This window comes from Agelaius tricolor, unplaced genomic scaffold (assembly GCF_023055355.1).
Source record: "Agelaius tricolor isolate 1412-34295 unplaced genomic scaffold, bAgeTri1.0.p SCAF_6, whole genome shotgun sequence".
Lineage (NCBI taxonomy): Eukaryota > Metazoa > Chordata > Aves > Passeriformes > Icteridae > Agelaius > Agelaius tricolor.
In genome coordinates, this window is record NW_027269266.1 from 43,577,638 (window position 1) to 43,605,336 (window position 27,699).

The 27,699-nt window shown below is 43.7% G+C and overlaps 2 protein-coding genes across 4 annotated transcripts in view; one reads left to right on the forward strand and one right to left on the reverse strand.

The window, feature by feature from the left end:
- Nucleotides 1-2,704, forward strand: part of ULK4 (unc-51 like kinase 4) — a 214,152-nt gene extending 211,448 nt beyond the window's left edge. For all 3 annotated transcript variants that reach the window (XM_071429586.1, XM_071429588.1, XM_071429587.1), the window contains exon 37: nt 811-2,704. In XM_071429586.1, coding sequence (XP_071285687.1) covers nt 811-895 — 85 coding nt within the window. In that variant the 3' untranslated portion in view covers nt 896-2,704. The remainder of the gene's footprint in view (nt 1-810) is intronic.
- On the reverse strand, nt 2,672-24,508 carry CTNNB1 (catenin beta 1). The gene is made up of 16 exons (XM_071429591.1): nt 24,203-24,508; nt 11,044-11,104; nt 10,423-10,650; nt 10,012-10,265; nt 9,683-9,921; nt 9,397-9,598; nt 8,916-9,060; nt 8,336-8,439; nt 7,912-8,250; nt 7,496-7,654; nt 6,456-6,575; nt 6,150-6,300; nt 5,939-6,060; nt 4,713-4,773; nt 3,737-3,957; nt 2,672-3,445 (listed from the first exon to the last, which is right to left on the reverse strand). The coding sequence occupies exons 2-15, from the start codon at nt 11,054-11,056 to the stop codon at nt 3,749-3,751; spliced, it is 2,346 nt and encodes a 781-aa protein (XP_071285692.1). The 5' UTR covers nt 11,057-11,104; nt 24,203-24,508; the 3' UTR covers nt 2,672-3,445; nt 3,737-3,748.
- Between the last annotated feature and the right edge of the window lie 3,191 nt (nt 24,509-27,699).

Here is a 27,699-nt window from a genome sequence, read left to right on the forward strand (position 1 = left end):
CTCAGTAAAGGTGGTTGATAAGATGAATTTGTTTCAGATAACTGATTTAAACTGCTGCATATTACAACATTGACTTATGTAATGTGAACTGATCATTTGGATTTTCTGGTTAGCTCTGTGTTCCCCAGAGTGTGGAGTACCGGTAGATATTGTCATTAGCAACAATAAAGGAAGTTGCAGATTGATCTGCTGATGTCCTTTCTAAGCTATAGATGAGGGATGGTAGTCCATAAAAAACCTTGATTCTGTGAACTAGGAGTAATGTGTTAGAGCCTCTGTTCCAATGCTAGGAAAGAAACGTGTTTCCAGAAGAAAAAATTAGGCAAAATATATATAATAAAACCTCCGGTGAGGAAGCAAAGGGCCCCAGTGCAGGGCTGTGGTTGGAGGGGCAGTGGCTCCTCCTTGCAGGAGGTGGGCAACACCTGGAGTGGAAGTGCCTGCCTGTGCAGAGCAGCACTGCAGGCAGAGGGCTCTGTGTGTGTGTGAAAATACATCTTTCTGCCAAGCTGGATTTGTGCATGTGAGGAGTCATGGGGTGTGTGATAAATTCTATCTGCCTTTTTTCGCAGAGGAGGTTGAGTGAGGCAGCAGTTACTGGGAGTTGGAGCTGAGATTCATTTCTACTCAAGATGTGCTACAGGGCAGAATCACTGGTTAAAAGTTACTGCTTAACAGAAAAGCAGGTGGAGAGTGCAGTTTATGGCTACTCAGAATTTTCTAGCATAGGTAAAGGCAAATGTGGAATTTGAAGAAAACATTTTTTTCTCCTGAGGACATCTAATGAATGTTACTGTTTTTCATTTCTAGCTCTGACGTTGACAGTGCTGTTGCTCCCTTGGCATTTGAAATTCTGAGAGCAGTAGGACATGAAAATATCAAGACTCCCAAGTGAACAATTTTTGACCATCCTTCTGAAATGTGCAGGTTGTGTACCTTGCTCAGCACCTTGGTCCTGCAGGAACACCTTCAGATGTGCTGAGCATTTAGCAATCCAGCAGCAGCAAATCCTGCAGCATTTGCAGAATTTGAGCTGGCTCAGGAAGGGAGGGAAGCTGGTTCAGGGGTGGGGAAGGGGTGGTTTGTTTTTTAAATCCCTGTAAGGATGAATTCTTGGTTACTACTTTGCTTTGCTGGCATTACATGATGTAGGCTCAAGTATTTGACAGTTTGAAAGTGTAAATTAAATGAATAGTAGAGTTAGTTCACAATATAAAGTGTTTCACTATTTCAAGCTAGTTAGAAATGCTCATTTATCTTTTGGACCAGGCGACTGCCTTGGCTGTTCATATTAAGGGGTCACCTCATGCTTGTGACTGGCACTAGAAAATACCTTTTTATCAAGACAGACAATATTGTTCACCTCAAGCAACCAGTAGCAACCACTGTGATCACACAGAGCCTGTGTGTGGGGCATGTAAGGATAGATGTTACCCAGGTTTCTACTCACAGTTTGTACTCGCTAGCCCCTCCTTAGTCTAGCACTGCTCAGCTTAAGCTACAAGGGTGGACTGTTGTTCTCAGCTGCCAACGCTCCTGGCTGCAGTTGGGAACAGGTGTGATGATGACCCTGGCAGTTTGTCAATCCCCCAGTAAAAGCTGGTACCCTAGGAAAGGTCCTCAGTGTGCCTAGAGTTAAATTCTTCTCCACATGTGCTGTGGCTGATGTCTGTCAGTTTGTCAGTGCACCCACCAAGCTCAGGTGCCTGTGACAGCTGCTGCTACACCCCTACTCTCGGACAGCCCCATTACCCAGAGTATGTGGATGCAAGTAAACAGCCCCATGGTAAACAGATTTCACCTTGTGTCTTACAGGAATTGTTTTCTTACATTACTTCAAATACTGCTATCTTTCAGCTGGAGTTACTAGAAAGAGGGAAGAGTGAAGTGCTGGCTATTATTTGGGGTAGTGTTTTACAGTAAGAGTCAAAGAAAGAGCCAAGTGTGGCTGAGAGGAACAAAGCTGAATTCCTTGTGTGAGCCCTCTCCCTCTGCAGCAGAAGGGGAAGCAGGCTGGTGTGGCTGCCTTCAGCTCTCAGCATCTTGAGCCAGGAGCCTCTGCAGCAAAGCCTGCTCTGATCTCCTGCTCGCAAACTGCTACCTGCAGTGGATGAGCCTGGAGTGCTGCTCCCAGAGCTGGTGACAGCTGCACGGTGCACACGTGCAGCCTGCGGCTGAGCCGGCAGCCTCAGAACCACTTTGTCCCCTTGCAGTCACACAGGTGCTGCCTCAAGGGAAGCCAGTCACACACAGGTCTTGTCTTGCACAGCAGCTGAACACTGAGGACACCTGAGAAGGGCTTTGAACCAGCTGAGAGCTTGTGGGCAAAGGATCTTTCCCTGTCCCTTAGTGCTGAGGGGAGCTGAGGCTGCTCACCCTTAGTGAAGCCCTGAGAAGTGGGGCTGGCAGGCCTGGCACCAGTGGAGTTGCCTCACATCTGGCTATGCCTGCCCCACGCTGAGGACCCTGCCAAGGCAAAGCAGGGGCAGACTGGTGCCTTGGAGGACTGCAGCAGGAAACCTCCAGGCTATGAGGGGTAACTATGCCAGAGTGGGATCAAAGGGGTTTAGTAAACTATTCTTGTCTCCCTCCACTAAAGTGGTTGTGCAAGTCCAGGACTATTTCTGAACACATAAATGTATTTTGTGATCTGAAATAATTTGACACAGAATGAATTAAAAGTTTACTTTAATTTTGAACCATTTTATAACTGCATTTTTCTCATGAAGCATCTGTATCACAGCAGGCTACAATAACTTTGGGATAAAAGGCAACTGGTAAACTGTCCAATACAAGGTTCCAAATAAACAGTTTTTACTGGCCCCTACCCAGACATATCCCAGATAAAGTTTTTGATCAAAAACATGAAATAGATCCACCTGCTTATTTTAAGCATATTAAAAAGGAAACTAATTGGACCATTTCTATTTGTCTAGTTTTTTATACAAAAAGGCTACACAATGTTACACTTTATTCAGAATACAGTTAGAGCGATTATGAATTAGTGTTCTACACCTTTACTCAATCCTTAAAAATTAGAAACTGCTGTAGCATATTCACTATAACTTAATACTACGAGAGACTTTAAAAAAAACTAACAACAATTACTGCAAAAAGAAAGGCTACTTCCAAAGCAAGCAAGGTCAGTACCATTACAGAGATTTAAAAAAAATAATAAATTTTTAACAAGCAAGGCTAGGGTTTGATAAATTCCATCTTGCAACTCATTCTTATGCATTCTTCGTTTCTTGAATCACTCCCAAAATCCATTTGTATTATTACTCCTCGACCAAAAAGGACCAGAACAAAAAGTTTACTTCAATTGTTCCCATAGGAAACTCAGCTTGGTTAGTGTGTCAGGCACTTTCTGAGATACTAGCCCACCCCTCGAGCCCTCTCAGCAACTCTACAGGCCAATCAATGCAAGTTCACTCAGATGATACAGCTGCAAAGAGAAAAAACACAGGTGTCAGTGCTCCTGAGTCGTAAAGGGCTGTTGTAACACATCAAGACTGCATGAAGCCGGTGCACAAGACGTTACAGTTAATTACTTCCACACTTCACGGCAGAAGTCAGTTTGGAGTGTGCTCATTGTGTATTTCCAGAGCATTTATTCATTATTGTGGCACACTAGGACCCAGTCGAGCCAATCCCTCCCTGCCAACCAAGTCCTCAGTCCAGTCAGCTGTTTTTCTCTTTTTGTTTTGTTTTTAAATTCAAGTTTGGAGCTTCTTACCTAAAGGATGATTTACAGGTCAGTATCGAACCAGGCCAACTGATTACTGTCACCTGGAGGCAGCCCATCCATAAGGTCCTGGGCATGGCCAAGATCTGGCAGACCATCAACTGGGTAGTCAGCACCAGGGTGGTGGCCACCCATTTCATGTTCCATCATAGGGTCCATACCCAAGGCATCCTGACCGTATCCGCCAGAGTGGAAAGAACGGTAGCTAGGATCTAAGAAAGTTAAAGGTGGCAGAGGGAAAAAAAGCATAATGTTAACAGATGTTAGATGCATCAGAAGCTGCAAGTATCAGTGTGTGAGGAGATCGTGTAGCCATCTAATTGTTTTCTAGTTCAGCCAAGTTCAACACAATCTGGTGCCTGCCCTTAACAGCTATTCCATTGTTCGGAAAGGCCTTCCAGTAGGATTCTGCAGACAAAGCACACTGCAGTCAGAAGCACGAGCAGATTCCAGCCAAGCCATTAGTCTGCACAATCAACAGTACTAAAATTCAACAATACTGCAGCAAAACCAGGCTCCAAGACTGTAGACTTGCTTCTGAAAGACTAGTCAAAAATAGCTCAGAATCCTTAGGGATAGGCTTGTGTTCAAATCTATAGACACTCACAGACTAACGCATTCAATACCAGCTTTGTTGTTTTAAAGAAAAACTGCACTATTGGAATTGTCAAGTCCATTTGTAAGGAATGGAAAAGATTTCTGGAAACAACAGCTCAGCAGGAGGTGTTCCCACAGGACTCAGACAAGAGACACTGGTTTTGCATGTTCATACGGCTCCCATTTCAGTGCTGCCAGTGGTGTTGCAGAAACGGGTTATTTGAACTGGCAGTTCCCCATCTGCCTGTCAGTTTGCAATACCTTGCTGAAGAGTAAATTCACTCTTCACTCATTTGCAGTTCTCCTTTAAAACCTATGACTTGACTTCATCCAATTGAAAGTTTAGTCAGGGGGAACAGAAGACACGTACCATCTGGGCGGTATCCAAGAGGCTCTCCCTGGGCACCGATATCCAGTCCGAGATCCGCTGTCTATGTGTACACAAAGAATTACAAAACAGTTTTATCATCGGCTCTTTCAGCCAGCAGCAGTAGTTCTGAGTTTAAAAAGCTGTAAAGCTTGCCCTAAATCCCTTTGAACCACTGCTCTGCAGTGAGCACTGCAGCACTGCTGTCAACATGAAATGCCTTTTTAGCTAAGTATCTGCATCCAACATGTAATAGCCAGATTTAGGAATTCACAGATCACTGGAAGGAGGGTTCTGTCTGGGAGTGAAAAAGATGGGGTAGGTCTAGGAACATTCCTCAGGTACACCTGTCCAGATCCTGCAAGTCAGATATTCCCAAGCCAGCAACAGAGCCTTTAAGAGTTCTGAAGGAACCTCTTCCATTTGTTCAATTACAGAAGTAATTGCCTGCTTGCAGAGCAATTGTCTAACTCGTCTCAAAGAGATAATCCATTTTAGCTTCCCACCCCATCTGTTCTTGTGGTACACAGAGATTTTAGGAAAACAGAAAAGTAAGCACTGAAATAGTACAAATTAAAGGCTACTGCCCCTTGTGTAGTAGATACATACAAGACAAGCTAGGCTCCTGAATTTTAAGAATCTGTGGGAAGACAAAGAATGAGTGAAGCCTTCTCTGTGTCCCATCCACACAGATTGACTTCAGTCTCAATTTACTGTGTAGTCCATTAAAAATGAAAAAATGCCATGATAATGAGCCTGCAAACGTATTCAAGTCTGAAATCTCAAATGTATTGAGGTCTCAGGACAAGCTGAATTCCCAGCCCAAGGTTGTTTCAGATATTGTTGGCTTGATAGAAGCCTCACAGGATATGTTTTATATTTATGCTTCCTTCATATCACTCATGTTTCTATTTTTGCATCCAGAGTTCATCAGGTTTTGACAAGCAACACAGAAAAGTACAAAGTTCTTGTATACAGCCAGCTTTGCACAATAGCAAGCATAATGAGCATTACACACTTCAGCAGCAGCAGCAGAGAACTGACTCTTCCTGTCTGCCAGGGAAAAAGCAGCTTGAAGGCTGCTTACCACAGGTTCACAGCACCTGAACACAGAGAGCAAGTGAAGAAGGTACAGCCACCACACACTGTGTAAAGCTAGGCCTGCATCTACACTTCACTGGTGGAAGGACGGAGAACACAGAAGTTCTAATACAGATCACAGAACTCACCTCGTTCCAAGCCATTGGCTCAGTCCGGAACAGGGAGCTTGTCAACTCAACAGAAAGTCGCTTCTTGTAGTCCTGTGGTTTGTCCTCGGACATTCTGAACAGCACTGCAGCTGCGTAGGTTGCTGCCAAAAGGAAGAGTGATTTTAGTAGAGGTCAAGACTTCTATCAACTCTTCTAACACAAGTATGAAACCAGCCTTAAGTTCACTTACCAACACCCTCATTCCTAGAATGAAGCAGTTCTGTTAAAGGAGCAGTTGCACCTTCAGCTTCGATTGCTTCAGCTGCCTCCTTGTCTTGAGCCAGTTCACAAAGTACACCAGCAGCCACTCTCTGGATATTCTCTATGGGAGAGTACAACAACTGCAACCAAAACACAAGGGTTCTTTTAGCTCTTCCACTTGAAACGAGCTCTTCAGCACACTCTGACTTAGCAGCTCTATCCAGGAAGTGCAACAAGAGCTGTTTTATTTCTTTTCCTAATATGTATTATAGTGCTGTCCTGAGTTCTCACTTACCTGCACAAATAGTGGAATGGTATTTAGACCCCTGATTACGATTCGATTATGAACATCACGTGCAAGAATGTGCAGGGCTCCAGTGCAGCCCTCGACAATTTCTTCCATACGCACACCCTCCTGGTTAGGAGAGAAAAGGCATTTTTGAATTTGACATATTGCATACTCTCTTCTTAAGTGACTATCAAAAATCCAACCAGCAGTTCCAACTAATCATTTAAACTCATCCCCCGCATTTACCCCCTCTTCCCCTGAGCACTGGCCTTCAAACTTAACATCCCTGCTACAAGTCAACCCAGAGTACCCACCCAAATTCAGTAGTGAAGCATCCCAGTGGGATGCCTCAGTAGCTTTTATTATGAACTTTCCCTCTGAAAACACCGTCTCTTTTCCTACAACCTGGATTAGCCCTGCAGTTACTAAGCTGGAAACAGCAGTTACCAGTAGCAAAATGGTCCCTTCTTGCCTCTGCATGAATTAACTAAACTCCTGTACTAGGAGATGCTGCTTCCATTTGCTGTGCTAAGCAAACCCCTCCTTTGTTAATATGTTTAACAGGATAAAAAAAATCCAATTGAGTCTGATCTTGTCACACTGACCTGGAAGCCAAAGAAGTAACAATTACGGAGCCTGAACAACTTCTCAGTACTTTTACAGGTCTAAGCACCCTTGCAAGTATGCAATAAGCTGTGACAGCATTCTTAAACCTATTCTTCTGAGAAGGAGGAGGGACTTCTGGTTTCTTGGTAGACAATTATTTGCCTTGCCAGAGTAGGCAGTACTAGAATTTCTGTGAGCACTAACATTCAGAATTGAATGCTCAAGAGGTTATTAAAATAAGAACCAAGGTTTGTTTTGGTACCATGATTTAAGAAAAATCTCAGGTTTGCCAAGACAGAGCTATCAGCACACAGATAATAATGTGAACTAGAGCAAATGGGACAACAGTTCTTTAGCCCAAGCACTACAGGACTGAGGTGCACTGACAATGGGGAGCTGGAGAGAACTTTGAGAGGTGCAGTGTGAAGGAGGGCACTCACCACAAACTGCTGTTGTGTCCCGCCCATGGAAGTGCGTCGCTGGGTATCCTGGTGTGCTCTAACCAGCAACTGCACTAGCCTTGGGATAGCACCTTGTTCACGCAGCGGGGCGTGGTTCGCAGGACACAGAGCCAGGTTGCGGATCAAGCCAACAGTAGCCTGCAGGTAAGGAGCAGGTGGGGAATAAAAGAGCAGGACAGGTGTGCTTGCTGTTAGTGACTTCTTTTTTTAATCAGTTCATCTCAAATGTTTAAATCTCTAAGAGTAAACACTAAGTTGCTCAAGTGAAGCAACTTCTCCAGCAAATAAATTGTATCCCCAACACCGTGGGGACAAAGAATTTTTCACTTTTAAAGTTATGTTTTAAAGAGAACAGTTTTCAGTTTCAGCTCTGGCAGCTTTTAACCATTATTTACCTTGATCAAAGGCCAGTGTGAGGGTGGGTGCAACAGCTTCACCACCACTGGGAGCCCGTAATGGAGACGTACTGCATTTTGAGCCATCTCTGCTTCTTGGTGTCTGCTGGTGAGGTGACGGAGCGCACAGATCGCAGGTTCCGTGATGTCTTCCCTGTCCCCAGCCCGGAGGACTGTACGCACCAGAGCCTCGATGCCACCAACCTGGCACACCATCATCTTGTTCTTGTAATTGTTACATGTAAGGTTAGAAAGGATGCCAGCGGCACAAGTCACAACGTTAATATCATCTGATCCTAAAAGCTGAACTAGAGTTCCTAGAAGGCCTTCCATGCCCTCCTGCAGAAAAAGAGGGAAGAAAAAGTTAAGTCTTCTTTTTCGCTACGTTGACTTTTGCTCTTGATCCCTCAGACAAGCCCTTTACCTGCTTTGTTGCAGCATCTGACAGATTTCTCAGAGTCCAGAGACAGTTCTGGACAAGACGCTGGCTTGGATCTGTGAGGTGGAGCCCCAAAGCTTGCATCCCACCTGGAAGATGGTACAGATTTGACACCATTACTCAGATTTGACACCATCCTCTGATGCTCACCTTATGAGCAGTCAGGTCCTTCTCTTCCTTGACATCTAAGTGCAAAATCTCACAAGCTTTTGGATCCTTCTTGTCAATATCACAATATGGCTGGGGCCCTAGCCCTTCTTCATAGGAAAATAACAACCCCCTGAAACTCCCTGTGTGACGCTGAGCCTTTTAAATGTGTGCATATTCTCAGGGAGGCATCCTGACAACAACTCAGCTCAGCCACTAATAGTTAACAACCAGTGGAGTTACTAAAAACAGCCACCCTTTAATACTTCTGCATACTAAAGGCCTCCAAACCTGGTTATGGCCTTAAGGACCAACCCAAGTTCATTTTTAGATGCTGGCAGTTTCTGTTTTTGGTGGAATGAACTAATCCCAAAGCACTACATAGATTTTTAAGTTAGAATGAGTACAATGTACTTACCAGCCTCAACAATAGCAGGTTTGTTGCTGGAGCAGACTGACAACACCTTCAGCACCCTACTTGTGGTCCACAATAGTTTCTCGTAAGTATAGGTCCTCATTATGTTTACTAAAGCCTGGGGTCCGCCACTTGCCAGAATAATCAGCTGAAAGACAGCAAAAATAATATTTGTCTGTCACTTCCTACACATGTCAGCAGGTAGTAAACGTTGCTGGCTTACACCCCTTGTGGTTACAGTTCCCTAAAAAAACATTCCCATCTGCTTATGTGGACTGTAAGTTTTATAGTCTCACTATAAGAACAGCAGCATTTCTGCAAGATAATTCCTGTATCCCTCCCCTCTTGCAAGGTCAGGAATGACTGGCAAAAGCCAGTGGCATGTGACTGAAGATTCAGAGTCAGGAGGTCAGTACACAAGAACTGTCAGGCCATTCATCACAAGCTTGCTCATTTTAACTACTTCAGCACCAGAGGTACCCACCTTACTTTCTTGATTGCCATATGCTAAAATCTGAAGGCAGTCTGTTGTGATGGCCAAGAATTTGACGTTTGTCTTGTTGAGCAAGGCCACCATTTTCTGCAGCCCACCAGCGAGACGGACAGCCATCTTGGCTCCTTCCTGATGTAACAGGAGATTGTGAAGAGTTGTAATGGCATAGAACAGCACAGAGTCCACTGGGGACCTGAAGAAGGGAAAATCCTCATGAGTACCTACTCCTAGCAGACCCAACTGCAAAACACAAGCATTGCCTCAGTAGTGCACATACCCCAGCATTTTAACCAAAGCAGGGATGCCTCCTGATTTGAAGATTGCCAACAAGCCTTCACGGTGATGTGAGAGGTTGTGTAGTGTCCCTGCAGTACACCGGGCTGTCTCCACATCGTTTGTGTTTTGCATGGTACGTACGATGGCAGACACCATCTGAGGAGATCTCATAATGGCGTGGCGAGATGCTTCCTTTTTGGACAGCTGATGAACCATAACTGCAGCCTTGTTCACCACCACCTAACACAAGTGTTTGAATAAAGCTTTTAGTTTTAAGGTCATTGAAGGTGCCCCAAATGCAAGCTTTACCCAGGCAAAGAAAATACTTACCTGGTCCTCATCATTCAACAGTTTGGTCAGTTCTGGGATTGCACGAGTTGCAAGTTCAGCATCATCTTGGTAGTTTATCAAATTAACAACAGCATGTTTTAACATCTGGGATGGCTCAGCCAGGCGCTGCACGTTGGTTGGATGAGCTGCATCAAACTGTGTGGATGGGATCTGCATTCCTTCATCCAAGGTTTCAGGGAACATAGCTGCACGCACCCTCTGAGCTCTAGTCATTGCATACTGGCCATCAATATCTGAAAACAAGGCAAATCATCATAATCTCAAACTAGGGATAAAAAGCTCATCATCCAGACTGGCAGTAATTGAGTAGTTAGGTAAATAAATAAAGTTAGGTTTCTATATTATTAAACTGCTGGTCCAAGCAAACTGGTGTGACAGAAAAGGCCTTACCTGCAACTTGCTCCTGGGTGAAGGACTGAGAGAATCCCTGTTCCCACTCATACAGCACTTGTGTTGTGTCCACATCTTCTTCTTCAGGATTTCCCTTGCCACTCAAGGAGGGAGCAGTTGTTGTGGCCCCAGAATGGATACCAGAGTCCAGATATGATTGCTGCTGCCAGTGACTGACTGCTGCTTTTCTGTCTGGCTCCATTGCCATATCCAGCTCCATCAAGTCAGCTGTAAGAAATCATTGGTGAACAATTAAGTTTAGTTCAATTGCTGCAGCATGTATTAATCCTACAAGAGATGACAGAGATTTTAAATTAAAATAAGCTGTTATAAACAATTTCATCAACCCAGCACTGCAAGTGAGCAGCAACTTTAAACTGAGACTATATGTTGAACCAAGGCAGACATGTAAACCTGAGGAACAGGCAGAACAATCACTGCTATTGTGGCTATCCTGACCTTACAACAAACTTACAAGAAACTTGTCTGAAGGTTTGATTTCCAGTGTAAGGTATTAATTACTGTAATAGAGCAGATGCTATTCAACCTTTGAAAAGTTGAAAAGAGAGGGATAAGGAGTCTTCTAGATTCTAGTAACAGAAACTGTAATGCATTATGTACCTTGAGTTGCCATGTTCCTTGTTATGCTCCCAGAACTCTTCCTTGCACCCTTTCAGAGATCCTAAAAAAGAGCAAGGTTAGAACTTATTAAACACTAATCAGAGCTAGTAAGACAGGATTTCACATCAGAACACTGGAATTGCAAACTAAGACTTGGCACATCTTGCCATTTCATTATCACAGTGAGTATACTCCAATGCTAATTAGCAAACCTCCATGGACAGACATGCAAAAGAACTCAATGTATCACCCAGACTTCTTCTGTCAGGTTATGTGTAAGATATTCTCTCAGAGCTACAAGAGAACAAGAACTGAAGACTGACCATGACAGAGCTATTTTTCACTCCTCCATCTTTGCATAAGATGAAGTCCAGACATTAAATTCCAGAGTTTGGAAATGCCACAAAGACAATGGCTAAATGTCACACTTCCTCATTTCCCTCAAAGATAATCTACTTAGAAAATACTAGAAAAACTGTCTGATACAGGGCTACAACATGAATTTTCATGGGGAAAGCTGAAATGACAATGTAAGGCAAGTTGCACAAAGACTACCTAAAGAGTCATAACTGCACTTCCTCGTTTATTCCCTCCCTGTGCCTTAAGAATAAAGGCTTCTTCCTACAAAAAAACCTTCATCGAAGTTAAAACTAAAAATTGAACCACCCTCATTAAAAAAAAAAACCAAAAAAATCCTGTCCTTCAGTTGAACACACTTTTATTGTTTGCACAGAAAACCAAGATAATTGGGGCAAGGAGGCTGAAATATGATCAAATGCCCTATATAAATTTTCACTATGAATCTCTATTCAATATCACCAAACAGTTTGGAAGTATTTGTATCTGTACCTGTCTCTTCACTAACCTAGAAAGGCTACAGCTCCACAACAGGTCACTTTTTATTTCATTTGCTCCCCTTCCCCCCACAGTCCCACACTGATTCCAGCACAGACACAGAGCTGGTGACAGCCTATTCTGGGAGCCAGCCAAGCAGAGACATTTGTAGTGGGAGCTTGTGCAGGGAGCAAAACCATCTCTTGCAGCAGTCAGCTTCCACTGTGCTGTTAGGTGTTAGAGCTGTGCCGATCCAAACATTCCTGCACGATGAAGTAAAGGCAGTGCACTAACCCCTGAAAGGACAGGTCTGCAGCGCTGCGTCAGGAGAACAAAGTCCGCCTGACTTTGCTGGATTTGTGTAAAGACAGATTTCCAGTTGAAGAGTTTCCTTCAGGAGCACCTTTTAGAAAATCATAATTAAACAGAGGGCAGGCCTGCAGTTTTAAAAGTCTCACAGGGTAGGTGGGACAAACTTATATTTCACGGACTCTGAGCCAGCTGCAAGATACTCCAGCAGCTCCTGAGCAATCTTGTTGCTTGGCTGTACAAATGCCAGCGCTGTTTGTCCTGACTGCACTCCCACAACTTTTGGCAGCAACCCTTCCCTGGCTCTTTTAAAATGGGTAGTAGATCTGCATCTGCAGCAGATAAACAGCATTAAGCTGATATAAGACATTACACAACATACAATAACCATCCTGCTGTGCAGCTGGAAACTCTAAATTGGTCCTTCTCCACAGCCTGGAAGAGACTGGCCAACTCAGAGTCTGCTCTTGACAATGGGCATGGAGGATGTGCTGAAAATACACACACTTTTTCCAGGCCCTTACCCATAGATTCTTCCAACATGCTGTTAGGAGTTTGAGAGTGGTAGTGGCAAAGAAAAACTTAAGTCTCACTGTCAGTTCACCACTGATTAAAAAATTCTAATGAGTAGCTAAGTTGAGAAAGCGCCTATACAAAAGCTTGATAGCTCTTTGCAGGTCTTCTGCATTACTTTTTGAGTTCCATTAACACCTTCCAAACAGAAAGGGAATAGCAGTAACAGTAAAATTTGTATCTTTGCTCCCTGCAGTCCACACTCTAAGTCAGATGTGACACTTCCAATAAAAAATTTGGCATGTTCTAGCTGCTATATGAAACTTCCAATATGCTTAGCACAAAAGATTTATTTTTACCATAAACTTTCCCATCTCCTCCATCAGAATTGTGCTAAAAAAAGGATCACCAAACTGGTTTTGAGGTTGACTGTTTCATCTACCACTATGTTAAGAGCAGTGACTGCTTTGAGACATTTACTACCACCTGAGATTTCCATACACAGTAAGGGGGCTTGGGAAGAACATTTATAATTTTCTCCACTGCTGAATTCTGCATCAATGAAGGCAACTGACCTATAGCAGCTGCACTCTGAAATCGCTGTTTCAATTTCTGCAGCCTGAAGAGATCAAAGAGCAGCTCTACCATTAGGCAAAATCCAACAGACCAGAGTAGCCACTGAACAGCAGCATTGTTCCAAAACAACACTGAAGAACATCTACAAAATAGCAATGAAGAATATGAAGTGTTCAGAAATGCATTCCAGTGACATTCAATCTTTAGAATGCTGACCCTAGATCAGCCTGCTAGTTGCATCTGCAAGTTCCAACATCCTGATCTGCATTTCACACACCTGCAGCCCCCCAGCAATTCCTGGTAGCTTTTTTTATTATTGTTTAGATAAGGAATTGGGTTTAATCCTAGTAGTTCAAAGTAAGTGCCAAACAAAAGTAGCCATGGTTTGGTTTTAGGTTTTCTGCAGGTAAACATTCTCTCATCTTTTGCTTCACATTCTTTTTAAATTTTACAAAGGGGTAAACTGAGTCCAGGCAAGCTGCTGGCTTTGACTTCCTGTTTGTCACTCTCAAGGTGAACCAACACATTTACAAAGGGAGCAACACCACCAGGCTCGCTACAAACATTTGTGCTGCTCATTTTCTTGACAAAATGGATCAGTACAAGGTCAGCCACACACACCTCGACCATCAGGAAGAGACAGAAGGCCTCAGTATACTTTACAAACAAACTTCAGCAGGGCTGCAAGCTTCACAATTTTTGAAGGCTAGCAGGCACTCAGAAGTGGGAATTCTGATAAATATCACGTTATACAGTTCACATGAATGTACTGCTAGGAGTTAAGGGACTCTACTCAAAAAGCTCCTCCTGCCCCATGAGACCATCCACTTGCTTAGCAAGCATTATCAGCTTTGGGTTTAAATGAAGGTTAGGGTTTTTTAGACTATGTATTAAACAACTCATGTGAAGAGCAATTCAAGACCTTGCACTGGGCTGTATTATGTGGCATCTGCAAGCTTAGAAGGCACACGAGCTAATAATTTCTATCTACTACAGAAGACAATTCAATTTTCTTGATTTTCAAAAGGAATGAAAGAAGTATTAGGTATTATTTCTGATCATGTGTTTTTATTAGATATTAATTTCTGATTCTGGAGAACAGTTGCCTACAGTAGTTCTGAAATCTGAACAATTCTCTTCTTTAAGACTGACTCAAATTATCCCTGACTGATCTGCTAAGCAGTTCTTCTTGAAGCAAGTCAAAGTCTGCAAGTCTGCCACAAATCCTTTGTTTGAGAGCAGTTTGTTACTAAAACTTGCACAAGAAACCCAGACTGATCCATCCAAACACCATGAACTGTTGCACACAAACACCCTGCCTGACCATGTTATCCTGTTCTTTTTCTTTGTCTCACCTGGGACAGGCCAAGCAACTGCACCTTTAAACTCCCCACCAGTTCTGAATGATAGCATTTGCTTACACAGAACAAGCTGCTCATCTTCTGACAGTCACAGCAGTTAAAAATGTGTATCACCTACACACAAGGGAAGAGAAACACCTGTACTGAAAAACTGTTTTTCTCCAAGTGCTCTGAAGTCATTGCAATCATTCCCAAGGTGTTACTGAAAGCATCCTTTGGGTCTGATTTTATAACTGGTCTTTGCTGCTTGCGAATGATGTTGCCTGTGTATCTGCTTAACAAAAGTCCATAGCCAAAATATACAGGCAACAGCAGTTCCACAGCTGGTAACACCAGAGCACTCATTTCTAGAACCCAAGTCCTTGTATTTCAGTTCTTAATGTAGCAGAAGCTTCCTAATTAACCTTAGTTTTCAAGTCGGGAATTTGGAAAATACATCCAATTAAGGAATTAAAAAACAAATCAAAACAAAACAACCCTTTTTAATCTTCCCCTGGAAGCTGTTAGCCTGTTTTCTAGAAAACAAAATGTGGGGGAGGAGGAATTATTCAAGCAAGATAATACTGACAGTGGAAACATCAGGGAAAAAGCTTTCATGGTATAAAGGCACTTTAGGCAGGAGTGGCTGAACTGTCTCTAAGCAATTTTTGGTCTACCCTAAGCCCCAGATACAAACACACAACAGACAGACCTACTGCTACTGATCTTCATCTCACGAAGACGTGAGTCAAACCGCTGAAAGCTTTTAATTATTCCTTATCCAAATGTGGATAAAGTTCTCTCCTCCCATATCCACCCACAGGTTCTAAAGAAAACGGAGTTTTTATCTGGCTGCTGTATTGAGCTCTGGTAAAAGTACCTTTGTAGGTAATTTTGGAGGTCCTTCACGTACCAGACTCTTCTGTAAGATTGGTAAGAATTCCTGGAAGGACAGTTTTGGTGCTGTGTGTTTTAAGGAATGTTAGAAGTTTGTGGTAGGAATGACAGCTGGGGTTTACAATTTTTTGAAAAAAAAAATAACAGAAGATACTTTATTTGAAAATAGATACAGAATGTGCTTGAATTTCACTCTGAAAATTGCATTTTTAAAAGATTTATTTTTCTTGTACAAAGATACCACAGAGGATTACAAACAACAGTTTTCCTGGGATGTATTTCCATATCCAGAAAACAAATACTGAAGAGCATTCCCATATTCTGTCCCCAATAATAGCATCTGCAGTCCTCAGCCACCCTGTCCCCTCTAAAAGAAACAGCCACATACAGTGAGTGTAGATTATTTTGAAGTTAGTTATATGCAAGTATTAGAAGGCCTTGACTATTGGGAAACTAGTCAGCCACCAATACTGACTTTTGCACACCAGTGGTTTAAGGACTTGAATGGACAAAAGCTACTATGAAATTCACTGCAAAGTGGCTCCTGAATAATGATTATGGGCTGTAAATTATCACATTAAACAAAGCAACGCACCACTTGGATATTTTTAGAGAGAAGTTAAGGTTTACTTTATTATCAGTACTAGGAACAGGAGTATAAAACTTCATGTATTTTATATTAATGTCAGTATATCTTCTGCTTTTAACAGGGTGATTTTTAATACTATGTAAAAATGTCTTCAGGTGGCTTATGACAAAACATCTTAACCTAGTGGAAGAAACTTGGACAGTATGTAATACCAAAAGGAAACAAGTCAAACCATGCAGTCTTATTCCTCTAACAAGAAAAAAAAAACTATAGGCTTTCACAGCTTTAAAACTTTTCTACTTTTTTTTTGGTTTTGGTTACACAGTAGAAACATTCATCTATAGCCTTCATTACTACTTCAGAAGAAGTGCCATGGCAAGAGATGAAGCAGTATTACTACATTCAAGTGTTGTGCCAAGGTGTAGCAACTTGAACTATTTCAGAAGTTCCACTGAAAACTAAGAGCTACCAGTAATCTTGACCTGAATGCCACACACTGAAATCAATCCTACTGATCCTAGACTGCAACTGAACAAACTCATTAATAACTATACCTTGTGGGAAAACTGCTCTGGTTGCTCCTCCAAGCAACATTTGTTAGTTAGCATCACTCCCTCCAACCACTAAGCTATTCTTGCTTAGTGAAGTATTTCTCTTCTTTCCAGCGATAAGCTCGGTATCCTGTGTAATCCATCCAGCTCAAATTTACCCAAGCAGGAATACTTCAGACAACACATTCTACTGATGCCTGCAGGAAGTTAGAAGATGCCTTGCAAACAGCAATACATGCTATCTTAGATTTAGCTAATCATATAATAATAAATTAGACTCTGAACCCAGAACATGCAATAGTGTTAAAATGATCTTTAAATTCTCTTCTTATTAAGACTGAAAGTCTAAGGTTTGTTTTTCCTAACAAACTTCAGGAAATTAAGAAATCTGAATATGTGCTTTACTGATCTCAATGGTTAAAAGGCTCCAATTTCTCAGCTTTCAGCATCCTTAAGACATGCTGGAAGAGGCAACAAACTAGCTCAGATAAACCCACAGATTTAAAGTGGGAGAGGGGTGCTGATCTGCCAACGCTCGCTGCAAGTCACCTCTATTTCAGCCATTCTTCTTTGCTGCTTCATTTCCAATTCATTATTTCCTTTTTCCTCTAGGCATCTCAGACTGCTATTACATCAATTGTCCTGGCTTCTCAGCCTTTGTCTTCTGCCTTAGAAATTATCTAAAAATTCCTTTCTGTAACAAAGGCAGAAAAACCTCCCTATACTAGCTTTTGTAAGGGTTTTTTTTTAATAAGAGTTCACTTCATGCCACACAAAAAATAACTGAAAATAGAGAGGCAACACATTATATCAGCAACCTAAGACCAAGAGTACAGAGTACAGAGTTTCTATTCAAATGCCCAGTGGCTGAAGCAAACCACATGTAAATATTTCCTTCTTGCTATACTTCTCCAAGTTGATTACAACTGCTTGATGGAACTCAAAGGCAGGCAGTCTGGTAGCCTTGACTAAAACACTGGGTTAGCTGTATCTAAAAACAGAACATGTTCCTCAAAAAATGTCTACTGAAGGAAAGACTTAAGTTACAACTTCCAAAAAACTCAAGGCTTGTTTTGGAGTCAACAGAGTCTTAAGCAAATGTGATAGAGGAGGGAAAGGGGCCACAAGAACTTTACAACAGCTGTCAAGTTCCAGTCTGACAGACTTCAGGTCTGGAGCACTACAGAGTGTTCCGATATGACAGGACACTCACCTATTTTACCTTTCCCTTCCCCCTAAAAGTGAAAGCAGGCTAGTAAAGAATCCTACCTCTGCCTAGCTTGCAACGTTCAACAACTACTAAGTTTCTAGTGCACTTGTGACTATAATGTAAGTGTAGCAAGAGCCACATTTTGTTTTGCTCACCTGAAGTACAGAAAGCCACCCAGAATGTGGGTAGCTTTAATCAACTGCTGAAGAGCAACTTTGCCCGGACTGACAGTTCAGGTAACAAAAGGTACCAGAAGTGGAGGTCAGAGATTTCACTTCCAGCTGCAGCCCTGTCAGTGCTGTGCTCTGAGCAACTAACACAGCATGAAGGCACTAACAGCTTGTGCAATTCATCGGGGTTTTCACAGGCACTAAGGTTTAAGTACCTTTTTAAAAGCAACCCATTAGAATTCTCAATAAAGCAAGAGCTAACAGTGGTCTGAGAGGCACTATCAGCCAACAAATACCTCAGAAAACTAAAGTACAAAATGATGAGAACTTGGAAGAGAATTCAGAACAAGCACATCAGGAAAGTTACTAAAAAAGAAATAGAAGTTCATCCTGGCACCAATCTGCACTATCATTCCAGAAGATGAACTTTGAAACTGTAGAACCAGCTAGGAAACCTCTCCAAACATGAGGCTAGCAATATCATATAAACGTTTTCCTTTTGAAAGAAAGGAGATGCACAGTACTTCACTCTTTAGGACAGACATTCTAGAGAAACTGTGGCAGAATTACAGACTGATGGACACACAGGTATGTCTAAATGGACTTTTAAACTTGTAACTTCTAAATGGTTGAAGTTTACCTACCACCATAATTTCTTATCAGCAGTCCCCTACATAATTTTGCTTGATGCTGGCCAGAGGCACATGGCTGGGCACCCTATGCAATGTAAAGAAAGCACCTCTTCAGTCACATACTCTTAATTAAAACCATACTGCAGGAGCTGAAATTTCACAGTACTGGATCTTGTCACTTCAGAAATTAAGTGTTTGAATCCACAGCACAGTTATTTCACCCTTTTCCCAGAGAACATTCAGGAGTTACAAGGGGTCTGTCAACCCAATCCTTTACATTCAGAATCACGGACAACTATACCAGGAGCTTCTAACAGGATCTGCAAACAAAACACTCTCTGTCCTAGGTATTTATTTGTCCTTTCTAGAAAATTCTGGTTGCTTCTAAGAGCTATAAGCAGCAGCTGCCTTCAAATTGACAAATCAGCAGTTCATGTTTGAAAGTAATGATTTAAGAGAGCTTTTCATCAGCAAGTATAACATAGCATTAGCAAAAACTTTCACTTTATTAGTTGGCAAAATAGACCTCAAGCACTTAAGTATCTTCCTGACTGTCCAAGACAGGAGCTGATCATAATCTTAAATGTTATGATGTGAAAACTGCTTCAAACACAACTCTGGTGTTACACATCCAACTTGAGAACAAAAGTAATGAACTTCCTCACATAATGTACATATCAATCCCCTAACAGCAGTTTGTAGCTCAGTATTAGAGGACTGGTATGACAGTTTCAAGTTTATGAACTTGCATTAAGTCATAACAAGATTATCAACCCAAATACTCTCATGTCTTAATTATTTTGAGCAACTAAGTACCAGCACCACAAACAAACAAACTCGAAACAGTTACTAATCACTTCTGTTCAGCAACGGATTTGGGATCTGTGGGTCACTGGCACACACTTCCTACTAGGGCTTTGTGCAGCATTCACTAAGTTTGAGTATCCTCATGGCTGGTCAAAACATTGAGAGGAGTTTTATTATCACAGCTTAGAGAGCTCCCACCTTTTATTTGCAAGACACAGATATGTACATTATGCACACTCCCACCTTCCTTGGTGAGGGATGAGCCAGTGTTTCTATCCAAGTTTAGTCTGCCAGCAGGACTTAAGTAATAAATATGCAGTGGTTTACAGCTTTTGGTCCATGTACCCATACTTATCACTGAGTAAGGTGACTGTAGTAGAGAGCTGGCAGTAGACAGGATCAAAATTCATTCTTTAGTCTTACCTAGTCACACACAAAAAAAAAAAAAGTTGCCATTGTGATCATTTAGAGGCAACATATAATAATTCAGACAAATATTATACCACATTTCATTTAACACTCAAAGTTCAGGGACAAAACCACTGCCAGCCCTCAAGTTGCCCTGCCCACATGGTTTTGTGTATCAAAAAGACAATGGTTCTGCAGTCATTTAACACAATCTTGTGCATGGCTTGAAACACTCACTTCCACACCAACACAGGAACAACTCAGCAAACCATCTCTCTCCCAAACGAGGAAGTATCTACCCATAATCCAGTTTCTTCTTAGACTGCAATCACACAGTCAGCCCTGAACTTGGATGTTAAACATTAATCTCTACAGTTTAAAAGAACAGAGTGATCAGTCATAATTACACTGACAAAGTACTTATGAATCTGAAAGCAGCTGTCTTTGCTTGTCTGTCAGAGTAACTCTGTATTTACAATAAGGCACACCAACACTCCAAAAAGGACTGTTCAAACAACAAACATGCTAATGAATTCTGACACTAGAAGATGTTTCTTCAACTCACTCTTAATTTAGGCAAACTGATAAGGGAGCTGCATTTAGCAGCACCTTTAGGATGTTAAAATTTCTGGCCACTGGAGGGCACCTGAAATGTTACCAGGACAATACAGAACTACTTTCTACAGTTGCTGCAGAGTTGGCAAACTTCTCCAATTTATACAAGTCTATTTAGCACAGTAAGTCAGCCCAGAAATGCTGGTTCCAGCAAATACTACACGTACAGTGCACACAGTGCATTTGCCAGCTCCAGCAAAATCCAGCTACCTCACACCGTTTTTTAAATGCAGCAACACAGAATATGAGATTAACTCTTTCACTCTTCTACGTCAGTCCTCAAACAAGGCTCCAGAGTTAATTTAGTATTAAGTAACAGAGCAAGCACTTCACTTCTGCAATACCAATCCAGCCAATGTACACTATTTCCTAATGTTAACTTGGAATAGGAACAAAAAATTCTGCTGTAAACTAACACGTGCACCCAAACTTCCCAAGGGAACGAAAGCACAGGATGAATTTGCTTCCACATTGGAGTAAACAGACTCAGGAGGTCAGGTTGAGCTACAGGTATGTTTCACCTGCTCACCTTATCTACTTGGTATGCCACACAGACAGAAATGCCAGAATAAGACTTCCATTAGTTCTCTCCCTTGCACCTGAAGTTACCCGTCAGCAAAGAAAGAAAAGCACAAAGCCCCAAAAACTGAAACAACCTTTCTGGCTACTTTCTTCTCATGTGAGGCAGCACAGGCTACACAGCACCAGCACAGTTTAACACATTACCCTCCTGGGCTAAAGCCTGATCACAGACTACACCAAGTTTTACCTTGGAATCAAGTGCCAGAAATGGATATTAGAAGTTAACCACTGTCAGGCTGCCTTATGTTGGCAAGTCTAGCCAATTCAATCGGTGCTTAATTGGAAAATCAGAAATACTGCCCTTCCAGGAAAATAATTTTATCTAAAGAGACAAGAAGCATCACACACACAATACTTACTGCCAAGTTTACCATTTCTAGGTTCCCACCCAGTCAGCCAGCAAGGCACTGGGCTCAGAGTTTGCAAGTGCACGTTTTGAGGACACAGGAGCAAGTCACAGCTGCCTGCACAGTTTCTCACAGGTTTTATCAGGCTTTGTGAAGTATGATGTTCAAGATAAGTAAGGTCAGTCCTGATTTTCCTGCCATGGTATGCAGGCTACCACAGTCACAGAACAAGTTTTGCTGCAGGCAACTGCAGGATAACCACAACCCCAGCATTACCAGTTTAACTATGAATTAAGGTAAGTGATTTTGATTACTGCTGTATTTGCACACTAGTCTGCCTACTAGACAAGACTCTGCAGAAACATCCTTATGCAGGAGTTTCAGACAGCACATTCAGACTTCAGTTTCTGAGACAGAAGCCTCCAGCAGCCATATTTCCTGCTCCATTCTTTCCACCCCTGAAAACACTGCAAAATCAGAACACCACTAGTACTAACCTCCTGCCTTAACATCCCCAAAACCTCAAGTCTAACTCTTCAGAACACGGTATTTCAGGATGCTAATTCAGATGTAGAGTCATTACAGATGGACAGATGTTTCAGAAAATAAGTCATTATGCCTGAAGGGCAAGCTGGTTTCACAGCCAAGGTTTGGTAAGCCACTCACTGACACACCACAGTCAGAGCAAAATACTGGTGTCCAGAGTAGACATACACCATGCAAAGAGCCCACTCTATTTATAGCTTAGCCAAGGAAAAGCAAACTTGGGTTGATAAGGCTGTAACACAGCATTTGAAGAACTGATTTTTCCAATCAAGCTTTACTTTGTATTAAATCCTTGCTCCTAGAAGCTATCGTGCATGGCATTGTCCTTTCCAACATAGTGTTTTTACTTATTTCTCCCCTAGACCTTGTGAAATTATCAGCCATACAGACGAAAATGAACATTCCCCTGGATATCAGTTTACACCTGTATAGAAAATATCTGAACTAAGAGATGAACAAATATAACACTTCTTTAGAACAATTCCAGAACAATGAGACAGTGTAATTTTGAATTGAACAGCTGAATTTAGAGAGCTTTAAACTCTTGCCTGAATACCTAAGCAGCCTCATTTGCAACAGTACCAGCCATTAGACAAACGACACAGCAGTCACATACCTGCAGCTGTCAGCATCTTTTTATCAAAAGTGCAAGATCAACATTAGGTTCCTGGACTGTTAGGTACTGAAACTCACATTACAACTTGGGCCAATACACACCAGTAAGTTTTGCCGTTTAGGCTTTTTTTTTTTTTGAGCCTTGCAGTAGTATCTTTTTATCATTCAGAAGCAAAATCATAACTATGAAGTTGCTGACTGGTGTGTGAACTTAGATCAAGAAAACCCCGACACTCTTTCAGCTAGTTTTCTCTGTCTTTGCCTTTACTGTAGCCTCAGTACATAAAGATCCTGTTTTACTAAAACCCCTCCTTGATTTCCGTCCGTCGACCTCAGCATACCAGCCCAGCCTCTTTCCATTCACCACTTGCATACTTTGGGGGATGGGAGGACCACAGATGTCTGGAATATACAGAGTGTCAGAACAATGGCTGCTCCATGAGAAAGAGATCAAGAAGTAGCTGGTTACAAAGATCAACACTGCTATTCCTAAAGTCACAAGTAAGTTGCCCGTGGTACCTTCACACAGTCTGTCCTCTCTTTCCAGTTAGGATAATTTTCAGAGAAGGTTTTTGGAAAGAGACACAAAAAGAAACGGCCCAACGTCCCACATCGAGTTTTAACTAGGGAAAAATGCAAGGTTTTGTTAAATTTAAGAAAACTTGCTGCTCTAGGAGCAGCTAATCATGCACATTAGAAATGAACTAAGCTTTGTTTAAAAAAAAAAAACCCAACTAAACAAACCAAACCGAACAACAAACCACAAAACAACACACCGTTCCTAGAGAAGTAAGTGCCCTAGATAGTTCAGGGAGTAGCCGCGAGTTGATCCCCACACCTCAGGAACGCAGTACTTGGGGAGCCTGGAGCCGCCGCGCTCCCCCCGGCCGGCCACGGGAAGCAGCGGGCGCTTCCCCTCGCAGCGTGGGAGCCCCCACGCCGCCCCCTACAACACCCCGAAAAGGCGGGTGTTAAAAAACTTAATGTGATGCCTCCCAGCTCCGGGGAAGCTTAATTTCGGTGACACACAGAAGCAGCAGCACAGCCTCTCCAGCAAATATGCAATGCCACTAAAAGCGAAACCCCACAAGGCAGCAGATTAGTTATCTCCCGCTGACTGCAGTGACCGTGATTAATTATATTCCGTACAAATAAACCCGTACCCTGCTCTCATCCCCCTCCTATCGCCAAAGCGGATCTGCAGCCCACCAGCGAGTTAGTTCTCCCCTAAAAGGGAGGGGAAAGAACCTCTAAAATGATAATAAAAAAGGGTCATTAAAGTACCCCGGGCTCTGCCGCAAACGAGAGCGGAGCCGGGAGCATGGACTCGCCTTCTCCCGCAGCCCAGAGCAGCCACCCCCTCGCCCCAGGACGAGCTTCCCAAGAGACACCTCGGGAGCCGCAGCTGCCGCTCCTGCAGCCACGCAGCTGTCCGGACCTCCCAAAACCAAGAGCCCTCGCTCTCTTCCTTTCCTGCCCCCCCACCTCTCTCCCACCCCCGCTCCCCCCCTCCCCCAGCCCCGTCCTTCCCGCCGGGCACACCCCGGACCCCCTCACGGCCGCGGGGGTACCCCGCTTGGGCTTGCCCCAAGTTCCCGCCAGAGAAAGCGGCACTAACGTTGGAGGAAGGGAGAGCGCAGGGTCCCCCCAGGCTCTGGCGGCGGCGGCTGCTGCTGCTGCTGCTGCCCGGGCGACCCCGGTCCGGTCCGTCTTTCCTTCCTCGTCCCCCCCGCCGCCTCCTCCTCCTCGCTCACGGCGGTGCCCCCGCCGCTGGCTCCCGGGTGGCGACCGTACGGGGCGGCGGTGTTTCTGTCCCCCGAGCGCCGCCGCCGCCGCTGCTCCCAGCGCCGAAACGAGCGAGAGGCTTAAAATGGCGTCGCTCACAAGGAGGTTCTTATAGCGAGCGCCGGGCCCGGCTGTGTATCCTGCCGCCGCGGCCGGGCCCCGCGCGCGGCATTCCATAGGCGCCCGGCGCTCAGGGCAGGCAGAGGGAGGAGGAGAAATAGTGCCCGGCTCCCAGGGCGGAGGGAGACAGGGAGCGGGGAAGCGGCACGAGAGGGGGAAGGCACGAGAGGGGGAAGGCCGGGCCAGGCGGCGTTGGGCAGGGCTGGGCTGGGCTGGGTTGGGCTGGGCAGGGCAGGGCTGGCTGGGGTAGGGGGAGCGCGGCGGAGACACCTTATTCCGGAGGTGGGAAGGAAGGATCAGAGTTCCCGGCTTGGGAATGAAGTTGCTGCTGCCCTGAGGGGTGTAGAGGCGGTGGGGGAGGGGATGCGACTCAGGGGATCAGCCCGGAGTCCCGCTTTGGGAAGGGAAGTAGGGGGGTGGGGGGCAAAAGGCGAGTGTGATGCTCTCTCTCTCCTACTCCCTTCTATCCCCCCTCCCCCTTCCCCCCCCCCCCCCCCCCCCCCCCGTTTATTTTGGAGTTTCGTTGCCTGGGGTTTTTAATTTTTTTTTTAATTTTTTTTTAAATTTTTTTTTTAATGCACGGCACCAACTGTAGCGAAACTCCGTCTTCCCAAACGTCCGCGTCGCCAAGTCCGGGAGGCGCTCGGGCCGCTGCGGAGAATCGGCCCCGGCGCTGGGACGGGGGCAGCCGCCGAGGCCGGCCCGGGGCTCATCCCCAGGCCCGGGGAGCCCGGGAAGGTGGCGGCGGGCCCCGCTCACGTCGGCGGAAACGCGCTCCCGCTCTGCCCTTGTAAATATTTGTCAGGAAGCAGTTGCCAAAGAAAGTATCTCGTTATGCAATTTTTTTTTTTTTTTTTTAATGGAAGAAGAGAACTTCCCTCTCCCTCCTCCCCCCCCCCCACCTCTCCTCCCCGCCTTCCCCTCGCTTCTTTAGCGATTCGTAAAAAACAGGAAAATACGAATTGCACAAGGTTTTTTCGCGGCGTGTGAAGGCACGTCCGCGGCGGCCTCTTCTCGGCGTGCTCGGGCTTGCACAGCAGAATGTTTTACAGACTTTTTGCGTGCACCGTCTTGCAATGGCAAAGTCTGTGTTTAGCATACCAGGAGGGAAAAATACATTCACACCTCCCTCCACATGAAACAAGGACCGTATATACAACGTGGTTGTGGAAAACATCCGTTGCCAGAGCGAAAGATGGATATTATTTTGTTCCCCCCGCAGTACACATTTGCTTTGGCACGGGCTGATGTGGAGATTGAATTCTTGTTTTGCTTCTTGCAGTCTCTTGTCCCCCACCAGCCTCCAGTTTCTGCAGTTCTTGCAGCGGGGAGATGCACGGTTCACAGAGGGGCTACCTTTATACCAGTTGTTTTTTTTTTTTTTTTCACTGATAATCCTGTTTTAAACAGGCTCTAAATTTCTACTTGCAATTAAAGATTTGGGGTTTTTTCCCATTGATTTATTCAGTCAGATGAAGTGTTAGACTAAAGGAACTTCTTTCACAGTGCTGCTCGATTTTCACGTAAGCTGCTTTCTTTTGAATTTGGAGCTTTTTAAAACGAGATTTCTCCTGGGCTTGGAGTTTTTTGGGAGGATAATGTAAGGCTTGCTGCATACAAGAGACAAGGTGGAACTGGCATGGGTGACAGGGGGCCACAATCCAGTTGGGCAAGTGCAGGAGGAGGGGTTCCAAGGGTGGGTTAGCTGTCACTACTCACATGACATTAGGAAGGCAGTGGTGGAAAAAAAAAATCCTATTTTCCTCCCCTCTACCCCTGCCACTGTAGGGCATAGCACCCTCCAGCCTCCCTCTGCTGTGGGCAACCTTTGGTGCACACTAGTAAGGAAAAAAAATGCTACCTCCTGAAGTAGGAGAATCGAGAAATGGAGCTTTTTTATTTTCTCTTAGGACAGTTGGCCATTTTGACAATGGTCAAAAGAGAGGCAAGAGTGAGGGCAGCTGTTGGCAAGAGCTGGCAAAGAAAATTCTGCCAGATCAGGCCAGTGGACAGTGAGTGTTCATCACTTTCCTGGGGAGTTATTTGGTGCAGCTATGAGCAGAAGGACTTTGTTCTGGACACCAGAAATTTGATTCCAATTTAAGATAAGAGCCAGAGAAAGTATTCTTGAAGATTGTCTTGAGCAATAAAAAAGAGAAAAGGGTGTGGGGGAAGAGTTAATTTCTTTGTCCACCTTCCTTTCTCAGCTGCCCTCTTCTACAACCTTGAGAAAATCTGCTCTGCCTCGGTTTCACCCTCTGTAAAACGGGAATAGTAATACTGACAAACCCCTCCTTTTAGATCCCTGGATCAAAGGTACTATATAAGTTCAAAGTGCTGTTTCTATAGGGCATTATTGCCAAATTCACTTTAAGCAATTCCATTGGGTACTTGATAACAACAGTAGAATCAGTCAAACGCCCTTGATGCATTGCATGGTCCCAGATACCTTTCAGAGCCTCTTTGTGTGCCATGCCACCCCCCGAGGTCTGCAGGGATGGGGCTTTTGCAGCCGGGATTTTGCAGGAGCAGGAGGGGTACAGTCCATGTCTCTGCTTCTGGCCCCTCAACTGTGCACCGCTTTTCTTTTTGGCCTGACGAGGACAACTGGAACTAGACCTTTTAAAAACAGGTTTAAAACATTCAACTTATATATATATATATATATAAATTTTGTAAGGCCTTTAGTACCTAATGATTAACTCTTGTTGATTTTTGGATGCTTTACTTCTGCGTGGGTTGTTGTGATTTTAATCTCTATTTGTTTCACTGCAAAGCGGTTAGGATACTTTTTGCATCTAGACACATTGCTTATAGAAATTTGGTTCGTATCACCTTTGCAATTTTTAGCTGTTGGGTAGCTAAACATTTTCTAAAATTGTACCTTAAAAAAATTCCCAAATCCATACTTCAGGAAAACAAGTATCTTAATAGCTGAATTGAAATTATGATTATTAACTTGTTGGTGTTCTCTCAATTATAAAAATGTTTCTAAAATACATTTAATATTAATAATTTTTCTAAAATACAGTGTGTCAAGTTCCACTATCAAAACAAGAAGAGTAAATGTTATATGGAATTATAGTGCAGGGCTTCATCAGTAAATTCATGAACAGTCCAGTTATTCTTCCTCTTCTACTTTTTTTTCCTTTCCTCCCCAAGAAGCACAGAGTGTGTCTGTGCAGCTTTAGAAGTTTCCTCTGAGCTCTT

Bases quoted from the DNA above. Each gene is read 5' to 3' on its own strand.
- CTNNB1 (XM_071429591.1), bottom strand. The intron at 10,266-10,422 runs GTAAGGCCTTTT...CCTTGTTTTCAG, and splicing joins CACCCAGGAGCAAGTTGCAG to ATATTGATGGCCAGTATGCA. The intron at 4,774-5,938 runs GTGAGTTCTGTG...GTGTACACATAG, and splicing joins AGCCAATGGCTTGGAACGAG to ACAGCGGATCTCGGACTGGA.